Source organism: Chenopodium album, chromosome 7 (assembly GCF_948465745.1).
Source record: "Chenopodium album chromosome 7, dcCheAlbu1.1, whole genome shotgun sequence".
In the NCBI taxonomy this organism is placed as follows: domain Eukaryota; kingdom Viridiplantae; phylum Streptophyta; class Magnoliopsida; order Caryophyllales; family Amaranthaceae; genus Chenopodium; species Chenopodium album.
In genome coordinates this window covers 74,093,335-74,121,217 of record NC_137840.1, presented here as the reverse complement: position 1 = coordinate 74,121,217, position 27,883 = coordinate 74,093,335, and the positions used below count along the sequence as shown (strand labels likewise).

General features: G+C 38.3%; 3 protein-coding genes across 3 annotated transcripts; 1 reads left to right on the top strand and 2 right to left on the bottom strand.

Moving 5' to 3' along the window:
- Positions 1–251: 251 nt before the first annotated feature.
- Positions 252–21,933, top strand: LOC145638528 (ribosomal RNA small subunit methyltransferase, chloroplastic-like). Its single transcript, XM_081689507.1, has 10 exons — positions 252–528; positions 688–837; positions 1,160–1,216; positions 1,358–1,456; positions 20,151–20,246; positions 20,503–20,587; positions 20,977–21,029; positions 21,133–21,216; positions 21,320–21,430; positions 21,527–21,933. Exons 1-10 carry the CDS (start codon positions 313–315, stop codon positions 21,590–21,592), a joined length of 1,017 nt encoding a protein of 338 aa, XP_081545633.1. The 5' UTR covers positions 252–312; the 3' UTR covers positions 21,593–21,933.
- A 180-nt stretch (positions 21,934–22,113) lies between these two features.
- Positions 22,114–23,022, bottom strand: LOC145638526 (uncharacterized). Its single transcript, XM_081689506.1, has one exon. It carries the CDS (start codon positions 22,784–22,786, stop codon positions 22,271–22,273), a length of 516 nt encoding a protein of 171 aa, XP_081545632.1. The 5' UTR covers positions 22,787–23,022; the 3' UTR covers positions 22,114–22,270.
- Positions 23,023–23,474: 452 nt separating this feature from the next.
- Positions 23,475–27,865, bottom strand: LOC145639533 (two-component response regulator ARR10-like). Its single transcript, XM_081690793.1, has 5 exons — positions 27,684–27,865; positions 24,901–25,053; positions 24,530–24,826; positions 24,368–24,444; positions 23,475–24,211 (listed from the first exon to the last, which is right to left on the bottom strand). Exons 1-5 carry the CDS (start codon positions 27,784–27,786, stop codon positions 23,810–23,812), a joined length of 1,032 nt encoding a protein of 343 aa, XP_081546919.1. The 5' UTR covers positions 27,787–27,865; the 3' UTR covers positions 23,475–23,809.
- Between the last annotated feature and the right edge of the window lie 18 nt (positions 27,866–27,883).

Here is a 27,883-nt window from a genome sequence, read left to right as displayed (position 1 = left end):
GCGTAACTAATATTTAAACGAGGAAGTATGTTTTGTTACACTCGTACTCCGTATGACTAATGGGTTTAACTTCATACTTAAAAGTTGAGGAAGTATAACCCACTACCCGGTATGGGCGGCCAGTGGTGGATTTAGTAGCGTTTTAAAATTAGCGGATTTGTCTCCGAAACGCTTTTTTGAAACCGCTCCTTACCAAACACCAAAATTAGAGGATTGGCTGGTCTAATCAGCTAACTTACTCCAATCCGCTATGTCGTCTCACTCGTCTGTAGTTGTCTTTCTGATTACTAGTTCTTCGCCAAACAAAGAACAATGTTGTCGTCACTACAATCCTTCCCGCCAAATCCAATACCAGTCACCTCAACCTCCAAAATCCACCATAATTCCTGGTATTCAACTACCTTAACTAGATTGCCTAACCGAAGAAAATCCTTATTCATAGTCTGTGCTGCAAACCCAGATGATTACAATGCTACCCTCAAAGCTCTCAATTCCAGAAAACGCTTTCCCAGAAAATCTCTTGGTCAGGTAATTTAGCTTCTTTATTTAACCTTTTTTACATTGGAAGAACTGGGTTTTATGGGTAACAAGTCATATTTGAAATGGTGGGGTTGTAGTTCATGAAACTTCATTGAGGCATTTCGTCGAACACTTGCTGATCATTCTTTGTATGTGTTACTTTTTCAGCATTATATGTTGAATTCTACCATCAATGATCAGCTTGCTGCTGTTGCTAATGTAAAAGATGGGGATTTGGTGCTTGAGATCGGTCCCGGTACCGGGTCCTTGACCAATGTTCTTATTGATGCTGGTGCTACTGTTCTGGCCATTGAAAAGGTTATCAAATTGGATTCAGCATTTTGTTTCATATGCAATTCTGTGTAATTTATCAACATTGGTCATAAAAGATGATTTTTATTTTTCTTTGTAGTTGATTGCAGTTCATTTGAAAACTAGCCTTTTCCTTCATAATTTATGTCTTCTTTTGTATTGATTGGGATGTAGTACTATGCATTTGTGTAATATTTATGGACTTTGCTATTTTCTTAATTTGGCACAAGAATGGTTCTTTGAGTTTTGACACATAACTAACAATTGAAACTACAGCTACTTTTCTTGGATTTTGACTCCTTGCTTTTGTACTGTGCATATGTTTTAGGATCCACACATGGCTTCCCTGGTCCAGGAACGATTTGCAGATACAGGCCGCCTAATGGTATATCAGCATCACGAGTTTTACGAATTTTTATATCAAGCTATACCTTGGTCTAGTATTGTAATATAAGTGCATATCCATCTTAATATGTCTATCCTAATCTCAGAGTCCTTGGTTCCCATGTTCCATCCTCATATGCAGGTTATTCAAGAAGACTTCACAAAATGTCATATCCGTTCCCACATGTTATCGTTATTGGAAAGTAAAAATTTAGCTGTCACAGGGACAAGGCATGCCAAAGTAAGCTCTCTTTCATATATGCAGATTAGCTTTTTCCTTTGTGTCATTTACCTATGTAGATGATGTTTGTTTGAAAATCATTGAAAACTGCCTATGAAAACTAGAGCTGTCAAAAGTTGACCCGACCCAAAATACCGACTCAAACCCGATTATTAACCGACCTATCTGAACCCGAAAAAATGGTGACCCAAACCAGACCTAAAACCAACCCTAGACCCGAGTATGTGAGACCCGAACCCGAACTTACTTGGAGATGACCCAACCCGAATGTAACCCGTAAATTATTGACCTGAACCGAACCCGACTTGAACAAAAATTGAACCAAACCCGTTTTAACCCGTCAAAACCCGAATTTAACCCGATCTGAATTCAACTCGACCCGTTCCTTACCCGACCCGAATTAAACCCAACCTGTTACAAACCCGACCCGAAATCAACCCGATTTGTTATTGACCCGACCCGAATTTTACCAGACCTATTACTAACCCGACCCAAAAATTCAACCCGATCTGTTACTAACCCGACTCGAAATCAACACGACTTGTTATTGACCCGACCTAAATTCAACCCAAATTGTTCCTAACCCGATTTCAAATCACCTTAAATGCAATTTAGACCACCTTATTATTGTTGATCAAAGCATTTTGTCTAGGGAGACCAAGTCGGTCCAGGCAGCAAAAGAAAGGAGCATCATACTCAAATTTAAGAGTTAAATATAGTATATATTTGTTGTATGGTCAAAGGAGATAATTATTTTTCTAAATTATAAACTATAGTTCCCTAATATATTGCCATATCTATTATAGTCAAAGGAAACAATTAGTTTTACAAAAATGATAATTATCTATTTATAGTTACTTGAACCCGAATATGACCTTACTTGGAAATGACCGACCTGATTGTAACCTGTAAATTATTGACTTGAACACAACCTGACTTGACTCCGAGAATGACCCGACTTGGAAATGACCCAACTTGATTATAACCCGCAAATTATTGCCTTGAACCGAACCCGACTTGAACCCGAGAATGACCCCACTTGAAAATGACCTAATCTGATTATAACCCGCAAATTATTTACTTAAACCAAACCCGACTCAAACCCGAGAATGACCCGACCCGATTCCAACCCGCAAATTATTGACTTGAACCCAACCCGAGAATTACACTAACCCGTGAAAATCCGAATTAAACCGACGTATTGTTCACTCGACCCGAATGTAACCCGATCAGTTATTAACCCGACCTAAACCCGACCCAAACTCGATAAGAAGTATGACCCGACGTGATCAAACTCAAGCATGAACCAACCCAAACTCGACCCGCATAAATTATGGAATTAATTCGAATTGACCCGACCCAAGTTGACCCAACCCACTCTTACCGACCCAAATCCGACCCGTTTACCCGAATTGACAGCTCTACCTGAAACCTCAAAAATTTCTCAAAAAACGTGGATATTAGCCTTAAATTTTGGAATTTTTTGACTTTTTTTCACCCGCAAATAAAAATTACCGAAATATTTACTATGGTCCCTAATACCCTCCGGGAGTCCAATTGGCTGGGTGGAACCGTCCAATTTGCCTTTAAACGACCAATTTACCGGTTTACAACTTGCACCGATTTCATTAACTCGATCTTACCACGAACATTTATGAATAAATATAATGATCATATACGGATCCAAACGACATTATATGACCTCGAGATGTATCCCCTAAAATCTCAACGCTTTTGAAAATTTTGACTTTATTTTCGACCGGAAATAAAAATTGCCGAAATGTTTACCATGACCCTAATACCGTCTAGGAGTCCCATTGGGTGGGTGGAACCATCTAATATGCCTTTAAACGACCAATTTACCGGTTTACAACTTGCACCGATTTCATTAACCGAAACCTACCACGAACATTTATGACAACAAATAATGATCATATATGGTTCCAAACAGCATTATATGACCCCGAGATGTATCCCCTAAAATTTCAAGACTTTTCGACATCGGGCTCCGAATCCTCCAAAATTTCTCAAAAAGCGTGGATATTAGTCTTCAATTTTTGAATTTTTTTGACTTTTTTTTGCCCGGAAATAAAAATTGCTGAAATGTTTACCATGGTCCCTAATACCCTCCGGGAGTCCAATTGGGTTGGTGGAATCATCCAATTTGCCTTTAAACGGCCAATTTAATTACCGGTTTACAACTTACACCGATTTCATTAATTCAAGCCTACCACGAACATTTATGACAAAAAATAATGATCATATATGGTTCCAAACGACATTATATGACCCTAATATGTATCCCCTAAAATCTCAATGCTTTTCGATACCGGGCCCCAAAACCTCCGAAATTTCTTAAAAAGCGTGGATATTAGCCTTTAATTTTGGAAATTTTTTTACTTTTCTTTGCTCGAAAATAAAAATTGCCGAAATGTATACCATGGTCCCTAATACCCTCCGGGAGTAAAATTGGGTGGGTGAAACCATCTTATTTGCCTTTAAACGACCAATTTACCGGTTTACAACTTGCACCGATTAAATTAACTGAAGTCACTACGAACATTTATGACAACATGTAATGATCACATATGGTTCTAAACGACATTATATGACCCCGAGATGCATTGTCTAGAATATCAAGCCTTTTCGATACCGGACCTTGAAATCTCCAAAATTTCTCAAAAAGTGTGGATAATAGCTTTTAATTTTGGAATTTTTAGACTTTTTTTCGCCCGAAAATAATAATTGCCGAAATGTTAACCATGGTCTCTAATATCCTTCGGGAGTCTAATTGGGTGGGTGGTACCATCCAATTTGCCTTTAAACGACCTATTCACCGGTTTATAACTTGAACCTATTTCATTAAATCAAGCCTACCACGAACATTCATGACAACAAACAATGATCACTTATGGTTCCAAATGCATTAAATGACCTCGAGATGTATCTCCTAGAATTTCAAGACTTTACACACCGGGCCCAGAATTCTAAAATTTCTTTAAAAGCCTTCATTTTTGAAATTTTTGACTTTATTTTCGCCCGGAAATAAAAATGGCCAAAATGTTTACCATGGCCCTAATACCGTCCGGGAGTCCCATTGGGTGGGTTGAACAATCCAATATGCTTTTAAACGACCAATATACCGCTTTACAACTTGCACCGATTTCATTAACGGAAGCCTACCACGAACATTTATAAAAACAAATAATGATCATATATGGTTCCAAGCGGCATTATATGACTCCGAGACGTATCCCCTAAAATCAAGACTTTTCGACACTAAGCCTCGAATTCTCCAAAATTTCTCAAAAAGCGTGGATATTAGTATTCAATTTTGGAATTTTTTTGACTTTTTTTTCGCCCGGAAATAAAATTGCCAAAATGTTTACTATGGTCACTAATACCCTCCGGAAGTTCAATTGCGTTGGTGGAACCATCCAATTTTCCTTTAAACGACCAAATTAATTACCGGTTTACTACTTACACTGATTTCATTAATTCAAGCCTACCACGAACATTTATGTCAAAAAATAATGATCATATATGGTTCCAAACGGCATTATATGACCCCGTGATGTATCCCCTAAAATCTCAATGCTTTTCGATACCGGGCCCTAAAACATTCAAAATTTCTCAAAAAACGTGGATATTAGCTTTCAATTTTGAAAATTTTGACTTTATTTTCGCCTGGAAATAAAAAATGCCGAAATGTTTACCTTGGCCCTAATTCCGTCCGGGAGTCCCATTGGGTGGGTGGAACCATCCAATATGCCTTTAAACAACCAATTTACCGGTTTACAACTTGCACCGATTTCATTAACTGAAACCTACCACGAACATTTATGACAACAAATAATGATAATATGTTTCCAAACAGCATTATATGACCCCGAAATGTATCCCCTAAAATTTTAAGACTTTTCGACACCGGGCCCTGAAACCTCCAAAATTTCTCAAAAAGCGTGGATATTAGTCTTCAATTTTGGAATTTTTTTGACTTTTTTTTGCCCGGAAATAAAAATTGCCGAAATGTTTACCATAATCCCTAATACCCTCCGAGAGTCCAATTGGGTTGGTGGAACCATCTTATTTTGCCTTTAAACGGCCAATTTAATTACTGGTTTACAACTTACACCGATTTCATTAATTCAAGCCTACCACGAACATTTATGACAAAAAATAATGATCATATACGGATCCAAACGACATTATATGACCTTGAGATGTATCCTCTAAAATCTCAATGTTTTTCGATACCGGGCCCTGGAACATTCGAAATTTCTCAAAAAGCGTGGATATTAGGCTTTATTTTTAAAATTTTTGACTTTATTTTCGCCCGGAAATAAAAATTGCCGAAATGTTTAGCATGGCCCTAATACCGTCCGGGAGTCCAATTGGGTGGGTGGAACCATCCAATATGCCTTTAAACGACCAATTTACCGGTTTACAACTTGAATCGATTTCATTAACTGAAGCCTACCACGAACATTTATGAAAACAAATAATGATCATATATGGTTCCAAACGGCGTTATATGACCCCGGGACGTATCCCCTAAAATTTCAAGATTTTTCGACACCGGGCCCCGAAACCTCCAAAATTTCTCTAAAAGCGTGGATATTAGTCTTCAGTTTTGGATTTTTTTGACTTTCTTTGGCCTGGAAATAATAATTGGCGTAATGTTTACCATGGTCCCTAATATCCTCCGGGAGTCCAATTAGGTTGGTGGAACCATCCAATTTGCCTTTAAACGACCAATTTAATTACCGGTTTACAACATACACCGATTTCATTAATTCAAGCCTACCACGAACATTTATGACAAAAAATAATGATCATATATGATTTCAAACGGTATTATATGACCCCGAGATGTATCCCTTAAAATCTCAATGTTTGTCGATACCGGGCCCCGGAACCTCCGAAATTTCTAAAAAAGCGTGGATATTAGCCTTTAATTTTGGAATTTTTTTACTTTTATTCGTCCAGAAATAAAAATTGCCGAAATGTTTACCATGGTCCCTAATATCCTCCGGGAGTCCAATTGGGTGGGTGGAACCATCCAATATGTCTTTAAACGACCAATTTACTGGTTTACAACTTGCACCGATTTCATTAACTCAAGCCTACCACGAACATTATTGACAACAAATAATGATCATATATGGTTCCAAACAGCATTATATGACCCCGAGATGTATCCCCTAAAATTACAATACTTTTCGACACCGGGTCCCGAAACCTTCAAAATTTCTCTAAAAGCGTGGATATTAGTCTTCAATTTTCGAATTTTTTTGACTTTTTTTTTCCCGGAAATAAAAATTGCCGAAATGTTTACCGTTGTCCCTAATACCCTCCGGGAGTCCAATTGGGTTGGTGGAACCAGCCAATTTGCCTTTAAACGGCCAATTTAATTACCGGTTTACAACTTGCACCGATTTCATTAACTTAATCTTACCACGAACATTTATGAATAAATATAATGATCATATACGGATCCAAACGACATTATATGACCTCGAGATGTATCCCCTAAAATATCAATGCTTTTCGATACAGAGCCCCGAAACATTCGAAATTTCTCAAAAAGCGTGGATATTAGCCTTCATTTTTGACTTTATTTTCGCCCGGAAATAAAAATTGCCGAAATGTTTACCATGGCCCTAATACCGTCCTGGAGTCCTATTGGGTGGGTGGAACAATCCAATATGCTTTAAGCGACCAATTTACTGGTTTACAACTTGCACCGATTTCATTAACTGAAGCCTACCACGAACATTTATGCAAACAAATAATGATCATATATGGTTCCAAACGGTGTTATATAACCCTGGGACGTATCCCCTAAAATTTCAAGACTTTTCGACACCGGGCCCCGAAACCTCCAAAATTTCTCTAAAAGCGTGGATATTAGTCTTCAATTTTGGAATTTTTTTGACTTTCTTTGGCCTGGAAATAATAATTGGCGTAATGTTTACCATGGTCCCTAATATCCTCCGGGAGTCCAATTAGGTTGGTGGAACCATCCAATTTGCCTTTAAACGACCAATTTAATTACCGGTTTACAACATACACCGATTTCATTAATTCAAGCCTACCACGAACATTTATGACAAAAAATAATGATCATATATGATTTCAAACGGTATTATATGACCCCGAGATGTATCCCTTAAAATCTCAATGTTTGTCGATACCGGGCCCCGGAACCTCCGAAATTTCTAAAAAAGCGTGGATATTAGCCTTTAATTTTGGAATTTTTTTACTTTTATTCGTCCAGAAATAAAAATTGCCGAAATGTTTACCATGGTCCCTAATATCCTCCGGGAGTCCAATTGGGTGGGTGGAACCATCCAATATGTCTTTAAACGACCAATTTACTGGTTTACAACTTGCACCGATTTCATTAACTCAAGCCTACCACGAACATTATTGACAACAAATAATGATCATATATGGTTCCAAACAGCATTATATGACCCCGAGATGTATCCCCTAAAATTACAATACTTTTCGACACCGGGTCCCGAAACCTTCAAAATTTCTCTAAAAGCGTGGATATTAGTCTTCAATTTTCGAATTTTTTTGACTTTTTTTTTCCCGGAAATAAAAATTGCCGAAATGTTTACCGTTGTCCCTAATACCCTCCGGGAGTCCAATTGGGTTGGTGGAACCAGCCAATTTGCCTTTAAACGGCCAATTTAATTACCGGTTTACAACTTGCACCGATTTCATTAACTTAATCTTACCACGAACATTTATGAATAAATATAATGATCATATACGGATCCAAACGACATTATATGACCTCGAGATGTATCCCCTAAAATATCAATGCTTTTCGATACAGAGCCCCGAAACATTCGAAATTTCTCAAAAAGCGTGGATATTAGCCTTCATTTTTGACTTTATTTTCGCCCGGAAATAAAAATTGCCGAAATGTTTACCATGGCCCTAATACCGTCCTGGAGTCCTATTGGGTGGGTGGAACAATCCAATATGCTTTAAGCGACCAATTTACTGGTTTACAACTTGCACCGATTTCATTAACTGAAGCCTACCACGAACATTTATGCAAACAAATAATGATCATATATGGTTCCAAACGGTGTTATATAACCCTGGGACGTATCCCCTAAAATTTCAAGACTTTTCGACACCGGGCCCCGAAACCTCCAAAATTTCTCTAAAAGCGTGGATATTAGTCTTCAATTTTGGAATTTTTTTGACTTTCTTTGGCCTGGAAATAATAATTGGCGTAATGTTTACCATGGTCCCTAATATCCTCCGGGAGTCCAATTAGGTTGGTGGAACCATCCAATTTGCCTTTAAACGACCAATTTAATTACCGGTTTACAACATACACCGATTTCATTAATTCAAGCCTACCACGAACATTTATGACAAAAAATAATGATCATATATGATTTCAAACGGTATTATATGACCCCGAGATGTATCCCTTAAAATCTCAATGTTTGTCGATACCGGGCCCCGGAACCTCCGAAATTTCTAAAAAAGCGTGGATATTAGCCTTTAATTTTGGAATTTTTTTACTTTTATTCGTCCAGAAATAAAAATTGCCGAAATGTTTACCATGGTCCCTAATATCCTCCGGGAGTCCAATTGGGTGGGTGGAACCATCCAATATGTCTTTAAACGACCAATTTACTGGTTTACAACTTGCACCGATTTCATTAACTCAAGCCTACCACGAACATTATTGACAACAAATAATGATCATATATGGTTCCAAACAGCATTATATGACCCCGAGATGTATCCCCTAAAATTACAATACTTTTCGACACCGGGTCCCGAAACCTTCAAAATTTCTCTAAAAGCGTGGATATTAGTCTTCAATTTTCGAATTTTTTTGACTTTTTTTTTCCCGGAAATAAAAATTGCCGAAATGTTTACCGTTGTCCCTAATACCCTCCGGGAGTCCAATTGGGTTGGTGGAACCAGCCAATTTGCCTTTAAACGGCCAATTTAATTACCGGTTTACAACTTGCACCGATTTCATTAACTTAATCTTACCACGAACATTTATGAATAAATATAATGATCATATACGGATCCAAACGACATTATATGACCTCGAGATGTATCCCCTAAAATATCAATGCTTTTCGATACAGAGCCCCGAAACATTCGAAATTTCTCAAAAAGCGTGGATATTAGCCTTCATTTTTGACTTTATTTTCGCCCGGAAATAAAAATTGCCGAAATGTTTACCATGGCCCTAATACCGTCCTGGAGTCCTATTGGGTGGGTGGAACAATCCAATATGCTTTAAGCGACCAATTTACTGGTTTACAACTTGCACCGATTTCATTAACTGAAGCCTACCACGAACATTTATGCAAACAAATAATGATCATATATGGTTCCAAACGGTGTTATATAACCCTGGGACGTATCCCCTAAAATTTCAAGACTTTTCGACACCGGGCCCCGAAACCTCCAAAATTTCTCTAAAAGCGTGGATATTAGTCTTCAATTTTGGAATTTTTTTGACTTTCTTTGGCCTGGAAATAATAATTGGCGTAATGTTTACCATGGTCCCTAATATCCTCCGGGAGTCCAATTAGGTTGGTGGAACCATCCAATTTGCCTTTAAACGACCAATTTAATTACCGGTTTACAACATACACCGATTTCATTAATTCAAGCCTACCACGAACATTTATGACAAAAAATAATGATCATATATGATTTCAAACGGTATTATATGACCCCGAGATGTATCCCTTAAAATCTCAATGTTTGTCGATACCGGGCCCCGGAACCTCCGAAATTTCTAAAAAAGCGTGGATATTAGCCTTTAATTTTGGAATTTTTTTACTTTTATTCGTCCAGAAATAAAAATTGCCGAAATGTTTACCATGGTCCCTAATATCCTCCGGGAGTCCAATTGGGTGGGTGGAACCATCCAATATGTCTTTAAACGACCAATTTACTGGTTTACAACTTGCACCGATTTCATTAACTCAAGCCTACCACGAACATTATTGACAACAAATAATGATCATATATGGTTCCAAACAGCATTATATGACCCCGAGATGTATCCCCTAAAATTACAATACTTTTCGACACCGGGTCCCGAAACCTTCAAAATTTCTCTAAAAGCGTGGATATTAGTCTTCAATTTTCGAATTTTTTTGACTTTTTTTTTCCCGGAAATAAAAATTGCCGAAATGTTTACCGTTGTCCCTAATACCCTCCGGGAGTCCAATTGGGTTGGTGGAACCAGCCAATTTGCCTTTAAACGGCCAATTTAATTACCGGTTTACAACTTGCACCGATTTCATTAACTTAATCTTACCACGAACATTTATGAATAAATATAATGATCATATACGGATCCAAACGACATTATATGACCTCGAGATGTATCCCCTAAAATATCAATGCTTTTCGATACAGAGCCCCGAAACATTCGAAATTTCTCAAAAAGCGTGGATATTAGCCTTCATTTTTGACTTTATTTTCGCCCGGAAATAAAAATTGCCGAAATGTTTACCATGGCCCTAATACCGTCCTGGAGTCCTATTGGGTGGGTGGAACAATCCAATATGCTTTAAGCGACCAATTTACTGGTTTACAACTTGCACCGATTTCATTAACTGAAGCCTACCACGAACATTTATGCAAACAAATAATGATCATATATGGTTCCAAACGGTGTTATATAACCCTGGGACGTATCCCCTAAAATTTCAAGACTTTTCGACACCGGGCCCCGAAACCTCCAAAATTTCTCTAAAAGCGTGGATATTAGTCTTCAATTTTGGAATTTTTTTGACTTTCTTTGGCCTGGAAATAATAATTGGCGTAATGTTTACCATGGTCCCTAATATCCTCCGGGAGTCCAATTAGGTTGGTGGAACCATCCAATTTGCCTTTAAACGACCAATTTAATTACCGGTTTACAACATACACCGATTTCATTAATTCAAGCCTACCACGAACATTTATGACAAAAAATAATGATCATATATGATTTCAAACGGTATTATATGACCCCGAGATGTATCCCTTAAAATCTCAATGTTTGTCGATACCGGGCCCCGGAACCTCCGAAATTTCTAAAAAAGCGTGGATATTAGCCTTTAATTTTGGAATTTTTTTACTTTTATTCGTCCAGAAATAAAAATTGCCGAAATGTTTACCATGGTCCCTAATATCCTCCGGGAGTCCAATTGGGTGGGTGGAACCATCCAATATGCCTTTAAACGACCAATTTACCGGTTTACAACTTGCATCGATTTCATTAACTGAAGCCTATCACGAAAATTTTTGACAACAAATAATGATCATATATGGTTCCAAACAGCATTATATGACCCCGAGATGTATCCCCTAAAATTTCAATACTTTTCGACACCGGGTCCCGAAACCTCCAAAGTTTCTCAAAAAGCGTGGATATTAGTCTTCAATTTTCGAATTTTTTTGACTTTTTTTTTCCCGGAAATAAAAATTGCCGAAATGTTTACCGTGGTCCCTAATACCCTCCGGGAGTCCAATTGGGTTGGTGGAACCAGCCAATTGCATTGATCCTTAGGGCTGAGAGATTTTTCCATTTTTATCAGCGGTGGTGGCCCTTGACGGAGACGCTTTGCTCTGGTATCAATGGGAGCACCGTCGCCACCCTTTGCTTACTTTGGGAATCCCTGAAAAAACTGATCCTACGCCGTTTCCATACCACCGCCACCGGCACGTTGCATGAGCAATGGTTGGCTCATCAGCAAATCGGAACAGTGGAGGATTACCGTCGCCGATTCATTGAACTATTAGCTCCACTTGAAGGGGTGCGTGAAGAGATTGCGAAGGGGCAATATATAAATGGGTTAGAGGAGAGGATCCGGGTTGAGGTGCGGATCTTGGATCCGGTTTCTTTGGATCATGCCATGGAATTATCAATGCGGGTTGAGGAGAAAATGAGGCTCAGCCCAAGGCCCAAATCTGGTGGGGGCCTGCCAGTTGGAAAACCCCAATTCCATCTTACTGATCCAACCATAATCACACCATCCGAACCACTAACCCGAACCCAAACACATTCCCGAACCCAAACACAACCCAGAACCTAAACACTTCCTCCCAACCTTTCCCAAATCGACTCACCTACAACAACCAAAACACCACCCAAGAAGTGCAACGGCTGTCGAAAAAGGAGGTCCAGCAAAAGCGTGAGCAGGGATTATGTTTCCGATGCGATGAGAAGTGGAATTTGAACCACCGCTGCCGCCGCCGGGAACTTAGTGTGCTCCTCACTGTTGATGACGCCGATGATGATGGTGGCGATTTAGGTGAGTTTGCTGCCGTTGAGTTTTCGGCTCTTACCACCCCTATTTCTTCTCCTATTTCTTCTCTTTCCCTTGACCCGCAACCAGGGGTTTCTTTATGCTCAGTTATGGGAATCACAAGCCTTAAAACTATGCGGTTGTTGGGCACCATTAACGGGGGCAAGGTGGTGGTAATGGTCGACCCGGGGGCGACACATAATTTTATATCGGCAGTTGCAGCACGACACTTACAAAGAACTTTGGGGTCACCTTAGGAACAGGTGAGACTGTTGAGGGGGAAGGGGATAAGCAGAGGTGTACTTTTGGAGCTTCAAGGGGTCTCCATTATTTAAGACTTTCTTATCTTACCCTTGGGTAACTCAGATGTGATATTAGGCATACAGTGGCTTGAGAAGTTAGGCACTATTGTTTCGAATTGGAAGAATCAGACATTGAAATTCCAGGTTGGTGGAGATATGGTGACCTTAAAAGGAGACCCCAGCTTGAGCGCACTTGTATCTCCCTCAAGGCTATGGTTAAGACTCTACAACGAGAAGGTCAGGGTGTTCTGTTAGAGTTCAATCAGCTAGACAGTGAGCCTGAGTATGACACTCATGTGCCAGCCCCACTCAAGCCCCTCACAGATGAGTTTCAGCATGTGTATCATATGCCTGATGGTCTGCTTCCCTCTAAACACATTGAGCACGCCATAACTCTGAAGAATGGGGCTAACCCGATTAGTGTGCGGCCGTATAGGTACCCAAAAGATGAAATTGAAAGGCAGGTGCAGGACATGCTGGGATAATTCAACCCTCTACTAGTGCCTTTTCAAGTCCGGTTCTCCTTGTTAAGAAGGACGGCTCGTGGCGTTTTTGTGTCGACTATTCCGGTGATCCACGAATTACTTGATGAACTCCACGGTGCTAAGGTGTTCACGAAATTGGATCTCAAGTCAGGGTACCATCAGATTCGAGTGAAGAAAGAAGATGTGCCTAAGACTGCGTTTCGCACTCACGAGGGACATTATGAATTTCTCGTAATGCCTTTCGGCCTTACAAACGCTCCGGCAACTTTTCACTCTTTAATGAACGAGGTGTTCAGGCCTTTTGTCCGGAAGTTTGTTTTGGTATTCTTCGACGATATACTCGTCTATAGTCGGTCTATGGAGGAACATTACCTCCACTTGCAGCAGGTTTTACAAACTTTAACCTCGCATTCCCTCTATGCTAATATGAAGAAGTGTGAAATTGGGAAGGAAAAGGTAGCATATCTCGGCCACGTCATTTCAGCTGTGGGAGTGGAGGTTGATGCCTCAAAAATTCATGCCATGGTTAACTGGCCGGTTCCAATGAATCTCAAGGACTTGCGGGGCTTCTTAGGCCTTACGGGCTATTATAGAAAATTTATACAAGGCTATGCTGAAATAGCCAGGCCCTTAACTGACCAGCTACGTAAAGATTGTTGGGGGTGGACGACCGAGGCTACTAGAGCACCTATTTTGGCCTTGCCCAATTTTTCCATGCCCTTTGTCATTGAGACCGATGCCTCAGGTTTCGAGCTAGGGGCAGTTTTGTTACAAGGGATTCACCCTATTGCTTATTTCAGCAAGCAAAGCCAATTTATGAGAAGGAGTTGATGGCAATTGTGTTTGCTATAGAGAAGTGGAGACATTATTTATTGGGGAGACAATTTATTGTGCACACTGATCAAAAGAGTTTGTGATTTTTATTGGAACAACGAGAGGTTGGTCATGCTTACCAAAAATGGGTGAGCAAGTTACTATGGTACACCTTTGATATCCACTACAAGCCGGGCCCCACCAACAAGGTGGCCGATGCTCTGTCAGAGGTGGAGTGTGCATCATTGGTGACAGCTTGTGGGGTAAGTTGGGAGTATGTTAAAGCTTTCATTAACAAAGATGTGGGATTACAGAAACTGATTTCTCAGTTGAGTAAAGGGGATGCCCTTCCAAAATGGTTCTCTCTTGATAGCGGGGTACTGAAATACAAGGGGAGGATTGTGATTCCTCACAAATCTGAGCTTACAGCTCGCTTGCTTAAGGAGTATCATGACTCTCCAGGGTGACTTAAAGACCTATCAGCGTTTGGCGGCAGAATGGTATTGGTTAGGTATGAGGAACGATGTGGCAAGCTATGTCAAGCAATGTCGTGTTTGTCAGCAAAATAAGGTTTCCACTCTCTCTCCCTTGGGGTTGCTCCAACCTTTGCCTATCCCCGATAAAGTTTGGGAGGACATCCCATGGATTTTGTAGAAGGTTTGCCTAAGTCGGGGGGATGGGACTCAATCTTAGTGGTGGTGGATCGCCTCACAAAATATGGTCACTTCATACCTCTGAAGCATGCATCCATACACTGCTCAAGGGGTAGCTCTTTGTTTTATGAAAGAGGTAGTGAGACTTCATGGAATTCCTTCCTCCATTGTCTCATATCGAGACAAGGTTTTTCTCAATATTTTTTGGTCTGAGTTGTTCAAGCTTCAAGGCACACACTTGCGGAGAAGCACAGCTTATCACCCCGAAACAAATCAGACAAAGGTTCTTAACAAAGGCGTGGAATCGTATCTTCGTTGCTTTGTAAATGGGAAGCCTAAGAGTTGGGCAACTTGGTTACCATGGGCTGAGTATTGGTATAATACAGCATACCATACAGCCACGCATTGTACCCCCTTTAAGGCCTTGTATGGTAGGGACCCTCCCCATTTGGTGCGTTTTACTCCTGGCAGTACTTGTGTCTCTTCCATTGAAGATCAGTTGCTGGAGAGAGATGCCATTCTGGACGAGTTGAAGTATCATTTGGTTCAGGCTCAGTGTTACATGAAACAGTACAAAGACAAGAGTAGACGGGAAGGTGAATTTCAAGTTGGAGACTTGGTGTATTTGAAACTGCAACCTTATAGGCAGCAGTCCCTGGCAAAGAGGAAGAATGAGAAGCTTTCCCCGAGGTTCTATGGCCCTTACACAGTGCTGCAAAAGTGGCTTACAGGCTGCAGTTACCGGATTCTGCCAGAATCCACCCTGTCTTTCACATCTCACAGTTGAAGAAAGCCATGGGAGCAGGACACCTACCCACACAGCTTCCCTCCAACTTACTTCTGACCTGGTTCTTGATGTGGAACAAGAGGCAGTGCTTGGAGTGAGGTCTTCTCAGCAGGCTGTAGAAGTTTTAATCAAGTGGAAAGGGCTGCAAGAGTTTGAGGCCACTTGGGAGCAATTCAATGAGATAGACGACAGATTTCCCTATTTCCACCTTGAGGACAAGGTGCAAGTTTGGGAAGGGGATATTGCAAGGGGTCAGCCAGGCCATTAATCACATATGCTCGAAGGAAGCCCAAAAGGATTCCTCCAACAACTTGATGCTGAGTTGGAATTCTGTTATGAGCTTGTTATGTGGGTCTGGGGTAGTTTGTTTTGGGAAATAGTTTGTTATTCCTCTTAGCTGTGGAAGATGCTAGTAACTGCTTATATATAGGATTTCTGTAATAAGGAGAGGCATGCTGAATATTGTTTTGGGTGTTGTTTGTTGGAGAGAATTCTTCCTCTCGAAAGAAGGAGAGTTGTTTTGATTAATTACTCTGATAATCTATACATCTTATCTGTTGGCCTCTATTTTTCTGTGTGTGTGTGTGCTTGTGTAGGCTCTGTTCTGTTCCAGTTCCTAGCAGGTTCCAAACGGCATTATATGACCCCAAGATGTATCCTCTAAAATCTCAATGCTTTTTGATATCGGGCCCCGAAACCTCTGAAATTTCTCAAAAAAGCGTAGATATTAGCCTTTAATTTTGGAATTTTTTTACTTTTCTTTGCCCGAAAATAAAAATTGCCGAAATGTTTACCATGGTCCCTAATACCCTCCGGGAGTTCAATTGGGTGGGTGGAACCATCTTATTTGTCTTTAAACAGCCAATTTACCGGTTTACAACTTGCACCGATTAATTAACTCAAGTCACTACGAACATTTATGACAACATATAATGATCATATATGGTTCCAAACGACATTATATGACCCCGAGATGTATTGTCTAGAATCTCAAGCCTTTTCGATACCGAGCCTTGAAATCTCCAAAATTTCTCAAAAAGTGTGGATATTAGCTTTTAATTTTGGAATTTTTGGACTTTTTTTCGCCCGAAAATAATAATTGCCGAAATGTTAACCATGGTCCGTTATAGCCTTCGGGAGTCCAATTGGGTGGGTGGTACCATCCAATTTGCCTTTAAACGGCCTATTTACCAGTTTATAACTTGAACCCTTTTCATTAAATCTAGCCTACTACGAACATTTATGAAAACAAACAATGATCATTTATGGTTCCAAACGGCATTAAATGACCCCGAGATGTATCTCCTATAATTTCAAGACTTTTCGCTCCGGGTCCGAATTCTCTAAAATTTCTTAAAAAGCGCTTCATTTTTGAAATTTTCGACTTTATTTTCGCCCGGAAATAAAAATTGCCGAAATGTTTACCATGGCGCTAATTTCGTGTGGGAGTCCCATTGGGTGGGTGGAACCATCCAATTTGCCTTTAAACGACCAATTTACCGGTTTACAACTTGCACCGATTTCATTAACTTAAGCCTACCACGAACATTTATGACAACAAATAATGATCATATATGGTTCATAACAGCATTATATGACCCCGAGATGTATCTCTTAAAATTTCAAGACTTTTCGACACCGGGACCGAAACCAGTTTAAACTCCACTCTCTAAGCTTCGCTAATTCAAATTTAGGATCTCTTTGGCTAAAGAAGGTTTACCGGGCAATGCCATCATCCCTTTCCTTAGATGCTCACTTCCATCGGGGAGCAACATTGGGTTCAAAATTTCTCAAAAAAACATGGATATTAGTCTTCAATTTTGGAATTTTTTTAACTTTTTTCGCCCGGAAATAAAAATTGCCGAAATGTTTACCATGATCCCTAATACCCTCCGAGAGTCCAATTGGGTTGGTGGAACCATCCAATTTGCCTTTATATGGCCAATTTAATTACCGGTTTACAACTTGCACGGATTTCATTAACTCAAGCCTACTACGAAAATTTATGACTACATATAATGATCATATATGGTCCCAAATGACATTATTTGACCCCGAGATGTATCCTCTAAAATATTAATACTTTTCTACCCTAGGCCCCGAAACCTCTAAAATTTCTCAAAAAGCATGGATATTAGTCTTCAATTTTGAAATTATTTGATTTTTTTTCGCCCGGAAATAAAATTTTCCGAAATGTTTATCATGGTCCCTAATACCCTCCGGGAGTCTAATAGGGTGGGTGGAACCATCCAATTTGCCTTTAAACGATCAATTTACTGGTTTACAACTTGCACCGATTTCATTAATTCAAGCCTACCACGAACATTTATGACAACAAATAATGATCATATATGGTTCCAAACGGCATTATATGACCCTGAGATGTATCCCATAGAATTTCGAGACTTTTCGACACCGGGCCTCTAAACCTCCAAAATTTCTCAAAAAGCGTGGATATTAGCCTTCAATTTTGGAATTTTTTGCTTTTTTTCGCCTGGAAATAAAAATTACCAAAATGTTTACCAAGGTTCCTTATATCCTCCGTGAGTCTAATTTGGTGTGTGGAACCATTCAATTTGCTTTTAACGGCAAATTTACCGACTTATCGGTTTACAACGACCAATTTAATTAACTTGCAACGAACCCGACTTGAACCAAAATTGACCCAAACCCGTTTTTACCCGTCAAAACCAGAATTAAACCCGCCTTGTTACTAACCTGTCTGAATTCAACACGACCCGTTCCTAACCCTACCCGAATTTAACCTAACCTGTTATAAACCCGACCCGAAATTAGCCCGACTTGTTATTGACCTGACCCAAATTCTACCCTATTTTTTATGAACCCGACCCGAATTTTACCTTACCTATTAGTTACCCAACTCAAAAATTCAACCCGATCTGTTACTAACTCGACTCTTAACACGACTTGTTATTGACCCGACCTAAATTCAACCCAAATTATTCCTTATCCGATTTCAAATCACCTTAAATGCAATTTAGACCACCATATTATTGTTGATCAAAGCATTGTCTTGGGAGATCATGTCGGTCCAGGCCAGCAAAAGAAAGGACCATTATCCTCAAATTGAAGAGTTAAATATAGTATATATATGTTGTATGGTCAAAGGAGATAATTATCTTCCTAAATTATAGACTATAGAACCCTAGTATATTGACATATATATTATAGTCAAAGGAAATACTTAGCTTGATAAAAATGATAATTATCTATTTATACTCAGTTGAACCTAAATATCATCTGACTTGGAAATGACTCGACCTGATTGTAATCTACTAATTATTGACTTGAACATAACCTGACTTGACTCCGAGAATGACCAGGCTTGGAAATGACCCAACCTGATTATAATCCGCAAATTATTGAATTGAACTGAACCCGACTTGAACCCGAGAATGACCCGACTTGAAAATGACCCGACTTGATTATAATCTGCAAATTATTAACTTGAACTGAACCCGACTCAAACCTGAGAATAACTCGACCTGATTCTAACCCGCAAATTATTGACTTGAACCGAACCCGACTCGAACCCGAGAATTACCCTAACCCGTTTTAACCCGTGAAAACCCGAATTAAACCCGACCTATTGTTCACCCGACACGAATGTAACACGACCTGTTATTAACCCGACCTAAACCTGATAAAAAGTATGACCTGACTTGACCCGACTCAAGCATGACCCAACCCAAACCCGACCCGCATAGGTTATGGAATTAAACTGAATTGACCCAACCCGAGTTGACCCGACCCACTCTTACCCGACCCAAATCCTACCCATTTACCCGAATTGACAGCTCTAAATTGAAAACAATTTTTATTGTTTATGAAACACACATTGACTTTTATTATTTATGAAATACACATGGACTTTTATTGTTTATGAAACACATATGGACATGTGCAGCACTGATGTACTAGCTGTGTGATACTTGTTTTGCTGACGTATGGGTTACTATTGTGCTTCTATATGAGGTAGAACAATTTGCTGGTGTTCCTATAGGAATTCAGGAGAGTAATGACTAATGAATTATTGATTCTTCTCAGCTCTCAAATTGCTCATTCTCTTGGCATATGACCTGCTGTTTTTGAGTCTTGAGGTGTTGAATGACCTTGGGTATCTCCTGCTGTTTAAACAAGAATAAAGATTTCATTGGAAGTTGTTTCTTGTTATCGGAGTCTGAGATTTTGAGTAAAGTTACTTCTTTTTATTAATTTTTGTTCACAATGAATTCAGGGATTGTTTAAGCTTTCCTTCTATCCATGCAATTGTAATGGTCATGAAGTAGTATATGCTATCATAAACAGACTGCTTTCTCTTCAGGTTGTGGCAAACATACCTTTCAACATCAGTAAAGATGTGGTGAAGCAGCTTCTTCCTATGGGTGACATATTTTCAGAAGTTGTTCTATTACTTCAGGTTATTATGTTTTCTTTGTTATTAGCTCTCTCTCTCTTTTTTTTTTTTTTTTTTTTTTTTTTTTTTTTTTTTTTTTTCATTTTCACTTTTGCTTATCCAAACTTTCTGAATATCTTAAAATACCTAGTTTTGCGCCTTTCCACCAGTTTTCAACTTTTTGATAGATAGTACTATCTTTTATCAATCACATCTTTATGAAGGCTTGTTTTTACGAAGTATATATCTAATCATGAACTTTACTCCATGTCTTTTTCAGGATGAGACAGCTATACGGTTGGTGGAACCATCTTCAAGATCATCAGAGTACAGGCCTATAAACATATTTGTGAAATTCTATTCAGGTACAGGGCTCAAATTCATGTTTGTCATGTATATGTGACAATATGTCGACAGTCACACAGGTGGATTAAAAAATGGCTATCACTGCAGATAGAACAAGTTGGCTCTTGATTAATTCTCCTTTATCACATTTCATGTTGAATCATGTCTTGTTGATGGCAGTGATTCCTTGTCTGGGCATCATCTGGTGTAATGGAGATAATTAGATAAGCCCTTAGATGGTTAATATTCAATTATAAGCAACTATGCTCAAAATTTGGAATCATGGATATCATATTGTTTGTGAACTTGGATTTGTGTGTAATAAGCAACGATTGTTATTCAGTTTGGAATGAAAACGTAATTATTATGCCATGCAAAACTGAACTATTGTCATTTTTTTCTGTCCTAGATCCAGAGTACAAATTTCAAGTTCCAAGGGCAAACTTTTTCCCTCAACCCAAGGTAAGCTTGAACAAATGAATGCTGAGTAACTTTGTATTTCTTCACTGGGAGAAAATGTAGCTTCTTTGTTTCAGGCTAATATAGAGATTATGTTTTCCTGCAGGTCGACGGTGCTGTTGTTTCCTTCAAACTCAAGCAACCGTCAGACTATCCCTCTGTTCCATCAGTCAAAAGCTTCTTCTCATTGGTTTTTTCTTCATCCTTTATGCTCTGAGTTATTTTTACTTGTGAATTTTGGCTTTTGGTCTGATAAATTTGCAATTCAATAATTAAACCTGCCTGGGTCTCAGATAAATTCTGCATTCAACGGCAAACGCAAGATGTTGAGGAATACACTTCAACATATATGCACACCTTCAGAGATTGAAGAAACTTTAAGAACTGTGGGTCTTCCAGCTACAGTAAGTAATACTTGCACAGAATTCTCTTTTAGTCAGCACCTATTTATTAAATGGAAAATTCATTCTAATGCTTTCTCCAAAATTATGCTTGAGCAGTCAAGACCAGAGGAGCTAACGTTGGATGATTTTGTAAAACTGCACAACTCCCTTGTGAATACCTGACAAGTTCACGCTTTTACAGTTATAACAAGCAGTCAAGCACAGCGCGTTAGTTATTGAAATCTTCTGAGAATAGTCAAAATCTGTTGTACAAAGTAGTGATCAGACTTGAATTCTACATAGGAAAAACGTTGGGCTGCTACAGGTTGAACACTTGAAATGGAGGGTATAATCTGGTACTGTAATAATCTGCAAGTCCTGAGTAAGTTCAAATATAGGAGCTCAAGCATAAAGTGTAGTAAAATTTGGTGTATGCCTAATCAATTGTATATTTTATTTGTTGATTCCTACATTTTGTAAGCTACAATTATCAGCAATCAATTGATTACAGTCTATTACATGTACTTGATAGTCAAAACCTTGCAAACATTATTTTACCCTTGATTTTACAATGTACTTCATGGTATTGTAGCTAGTTTCTTCGAAACGACTCCAAATCAATTGTGGTCTGTTATTTACATATTGTTAATAACCCTTTTTATTTGTAGGCATAATAAATTAAAGAAATTTTCCAAACCAAGTACTTAAACAAACAATGGAGGAAGAATCACACTAATAATCAAAGTCTTCCAAGAAAATTGTGATACAAGCTCTAATTTACACTTATTTGCTCCAAAAATGCAATATTTTGTCACCAAAATTAAATTACAATTAAATATAATCCTTAAACTAAAAATAAGTTTAGCCATGAAATTGATAAACAAGGTCCAAATTCCTCAACCGAATAGCAACAGGATCAACATCACCAGCAACTTCAACTATTTCTCTCTCCTCCAAATGCCGCCTTTCTACGGCGGCAATAGACGATGGCGAAAGCGGCCGCTTCGGCCGCTTATTCTGAATGTAAAGCATGTCTCTTAGTTTCTCCTCCACTCTTTCCATCGATGAATCCTTCGAGTTCTGCTCATCGTCGCCGTCGTCGGCGGCAACCATCGGCTCATCGCCGGCGACGGCGGCGGAGGAGACTGAATTGTCAGCGATATTATTGCTGTAAACATTGAGGAAGGAGGAGAGAGAAAGTTGAGCGGAGGAGAGAGAAGAGAAGATGAGGCGGTGGTGATCGGGGTCAGAGGTTGCCGGAAGTTGCTTCGCCATTAAAGTAGCTTGTTCGAGTGATTGTATTAGCTCTGTTAGTTGTTGTTGTTGTGATTGCTGTAAATCTGTAACCATGTTGTTGCTGCTGCTGCTGTTCTCCATTGTTGCAGGAGTTCTGATTATGTGAGGAAGAAGATGATGGTATTGAAGAACAATTGTGGTTTTTTCACCTTAATTTGGAGAGTTCTGGAAAGATCTTTGAATGTTTTCGGATTTTGGAGGCTTGGACCATGGGGATTTGGTGGAGTCATTGAGTGATTAGGTTACTGGTTACTCGCTCCGTTATACGGAGTTGTATAAGTGTAACAGTTTGATCGACAAAGATTAATACGTTTAGTTGTATATTACGGAGTACTAAAAATAGTTTAAGAGATGAATAATCCAAAAGTCAATCTATGATTTCGCTTGTTTTGAGAGGGGGAAAATTGCTACTGCGTATGTTGTAAATTTTGCACTTGCATACTTAAGTCAAAAGACTTCCTGCCTAATGTATCTGTATCTTAGGGCTAATACGATGAGCCAGTGACATACGGCGGAAATTGTTTAACGCACTCTGTATAAGTGTAAAACTAATCAATCATATTTTCCAAATGTGCGAGTGCAACTATATGATAACATTTTAATCCTGTGCAAAGAGATAATTAAAAACATCAAAATGAAATATTTAAATCACCAAATAAGAACATCATTTCGACAAGCTTAAATGATATGATTATGATTTAACTGTAGTTCGGAATTCAGATCAACGATCTAAACATCTTTACCTGTAGAGAGTACCCAACAGAGGGTATAAGAAACTGGAATTCAACTTTCATAAAAACCTTGCAACAGTTGCAAGTCTTGCAACCAAGCCCAGATATCTTTTTTATCCAAAAAAACAAAACACAAACACAAACACACATATTTCTAATAGAAGAAATAAAAAAACCATTGCATCATAGAAAATGAAAGCAATACCGGGAAGCAATTATTCAAAGTTTGCAGCCAAACTTCCAACAACAGAGAAAAAAACCATCAAATTGTCTGACAAGGGCTTTTCAGCCAGCAGTTTCATCAAGGTTTGACAAACATCCAAGTCAATTTTATTGAAAATAATTATTAAGGGGAAGAACTGACGGCTTGAATTTAACCTCCAAGCTTGCCCTCATCCTCTCCATGGCCAGGCGCCGGTGGTGCCACGCTCGATGAAGGTAGGTAAGTAGGAGCAGGAGGCCATGGCGGTACAATGAGCATCTGAGCTGTGTTTGCTGGAGGCACTGAAGCTTGAGGCAGCTGGGGCATGTTAGTCACATGAGGCACAAACGGCACTGAAGTCACCAGTGCCAATGGCGGTGCCGGGATTTCGTAAGCTCTAGCTCTGTTCAGTTGATCCTGACGAGGATTCTGCAGAATACCTTGCTCATGGGCGAATGCCTGTCCAGGATTTGCATAGATGTTTTGGCCCATCAGTTGGTTGCCAGCATTCAGATCAATAATACGCATTGGAATAGGGGGGTAGTCTGGGTTATTCTGCCTTGCTTGATATTCCTACAACATTGAACCACACACCAACAGCAATTAAGTTTTCAAGTAAAATTTATTCTGAAAAACAAAGAGTCTGAAGGAGCAGCAGGCTTGCAAATTTTCAGCCATTTCTACAACATGCATAGACAAATTGACACCCATATTACAACAGAAACAAACCTGCAGTTTGTCAGTGACTTCATCCAGAGTGAGCCCAGGAACGTGCATGCGATTAAGAACTTCTAATGGATCAGCATCTGGATTGAAAGTCAAAGTAAAAACATTAAAACATAATCATATAAAAAAAATTGCATCATTTAAAATTCTTATTTAGATTCTTACCATAAACTCCCAAATTGTGAACAATTCCGAGAAAAATATTCTCTATATATGGTGTCCAAGTGAATGAAGACGAGCCTTCAAATTTTCTCTTTGCTACATGGATCTTCCCAAAATCATTAATAGTCACACCTGATCTTGGGGGTCTAAGGGATAGACTGAAAAGTTCTGCTTCCTTTACAAAAGCATGCTGCCACAAGGTTGCAGCACTCATCGAGTCCAGTGGCTTCTTATAACAGAACATTGCTCCATTCCAAAGAAATTCCTCCTTAGCAGATGGTTGATCAGTATCAACAAGCACTAAAGAAAGTGCAACAATTAAGTGAGAAAAGATTTTGACATACACATTGAAAAGAAGTGAAACTGGCACTTACTGACAACAGCCATATTATATTTGCTCTTTAGGATGTCTAAAACCTCAAGAGTGCACATATCGGGCAATTCGGTGGGCATCAACACCAAGTCAACCCTCCGCTTCTTCTTTTTCAACGTCTCCAGAGCATCTGCTCCTTGGAAAGCTGTGACAACTAGTGATGCAGCCAAAGAAGGCAACTACTCAGTAAATGCCAATAAAGAGGTGATGGTAATATATGCAAGATTCTATGGAGGAAAGAATGATAACAACCACAATCTCCAAAACTTAATGTACATTCACTTGAATTTAGGAGTCTCAAATCAGAACACATTTTGATCATTTACAGCCCATGTAAAAAAAACCCCAATTATTTTCTTAAAGTTTGTTCTAAATCAGTTTTTTAAATTTCCACTAACTATTTCTTATTCCTTATTTTACCAGTTTTTTTTACACTTTATATGGTCCAACAACCCCACAAAATGAGACCCATTAAACCTTTCCCTTCCTAAAAGAACCCACAAAGGGCATATGAATGGTCATTTTCCTATTCTCCTTTATTATTGGAGTTGTAGTAACCAAGTAGAACTCAAAAAAACAGAGGAAGTAGTAAAAAATACAAAGCAATTTTTTTCAAAGAATACTTTTCAAGAGAATTTCCAACACAATCAATCAATCCAAGCCTAAATCCCAGAATTTCCAACACACATCTGTTAAAGCAACATCAACTTACTATTTGACAGTCAGCTTAGGTTCACTTTCATGAGAAAAATCAAATGCAAGATTTAGGCAAAAAATAACAAAGCAAGCACTTTTGGGTCCTATAAAATGATACGTAGGTAGTATAAAAATCCCAAATGACTAGTGATAGGAAGAACAATGCAAGCTTTATATATTTTTAGGCCATATCACTACATGTAAACCCACAATCATGCTATACCACAAAGCAAAGAGTTATGCTTCCAGCTAGGCACTACCAGCAGCTGCATAACTGACATCTCATCTACCAGGAGTAGTTCAAAGTTAAGAGGAAAATAGAATCCTAGCTTCAGGCAGAATTCATCCATTATGAGTTGTTAGGTACATAAAATGAGAGTTTGGAGATTAGATGGGGTGATGTTATATTAATATAATTAATTAAGAGAGAGAGAGAGAGAGAGAGATACATGTTCCATTTCATAAGCATAAATGGGAGTTTGGTATGTTAAAAAGTGGTAATGAGAATAAATAGCAATTGTACATAATCTATAAGTTGACAACCTCTTCTTCCAATTCACCAGTGGCTAAATGGATCCATAATTCCAATTCAATTCCCATTCACCTGATACCTATCCTCCTCCCTCCAATGGTAAAAGAATGGTGGGAATAGCCCCTTCCTATTCCTAAATCTTATCTCACATTTTATTCCCAACACCCAAAACAATTTAATCAGGATCTCAATCCTACCATCAAATAAACATGCCAAACACCCCCTTGTTTCTACTAGTATTAAGCCATAAACCCAGAAAACAGTGTAATAAAACTTTTTTATTTAAAATATATAAATTAATAACACTATCATTGTTCTTTTCAAAATAATACTACTATTTCAATGATGCGGATATACTTTTTTTATAAAAAATTGAATCATAGAATAATTTATGCTTAATTTACATGTACCATCCTTATTAATTGGAAAATGTCCTAAAGATTATTTTTTTTTCATCAAATTTACTAAACAATTTTGATTTAATTTTTTTTTTTTTCCAAATATACTACCTCCAGTTTTTTAGTTGACACGTTTAAACTTTAGCAATATTCACACGCATTCCTTTGACCGTGTTTAGTAATTTATACGTAACAAAAAAAAATTGTCATGTTAGATCTTGTTATATTCATCATGATATATATTTTCAAAATATCAAATTTTTAAAATTTTTGCTTATCAGTAATTAAAAATATTAATGGTTCAATTTGTGTATTGGCAAACGAGACTAAAGAAACGTATCAACTAAAAAGAAACGGAGTTAGTAATAAATATCAATTATCCATTCCGTACTAGACTTTACGTTTGTCTTTAATGGTCAACTTTTAAAATCTTTGACTACAAAAACACAATATTATAAACATTAAAAACAAATCACGCGAAATCGTGTTAAATTCGTTTTAATAAATTTATTCAAAATATCTTTCAAAAAATTTTTACTCAAATTTAATTAATTATATCTAGGTCAAAGATGTGTATTGGTGACCGTAAAACTCAAAACGAAAAGAATAAAAAGCAATAGAGCAAGTATCTATCTATTTCCTATCTTCAAAATTGTGACATAAACCCATATGACGCTCTCAATGCTCTTAAAAACACCTCAATCCATAATGAGAGCTAAAAACCAATTTGGATTGTTAGATCTCGAAGATCGGACGCTCAAGATGCCACCCACAACATTATGATTTTATTTGTAAATTTAAAACAATCCAAATTGATAGTTTTCTTAACTTTTGACACGATCGATTTACTTTTAAATCGATTTGATTTTCTCATACTTTTAAATCAAATATACAGCAACTTGTAAAGCAATATTAAAACGCAGGGATAAAAAATAAATATAAAAAACAAAAAAAAAACAGCACAAAGATGCTTCTGAAAACCAATTCATTAATTTATGGATTAATATATGATTTTTATACGCCGATGTCAAATGTGACAAATCATCAGGATATACACAGAGGTATTCATGAGAATAATCTTATCAACATCAAGAAACAAATACTCATATATAAGTGCATACGAAAACAATAGATTAATTTGCAAGATTCAGTACAAACCTCTGTAATTCGAATTAACCAAGAGGGCCAATGTATTTTGTGAGGATCTAGGATCAGGATCCACGAGCATGATGCAGATGTCTGGGCAACGTTCAGGATCCATGCTGCAAAAAAACACTATGAGAAAGGAGAGGATGCAGAAATAGAGGCAGAGGAAAGAAAATGTGATGTTTATATTGAGAGATGAGGAAGTGAATAGG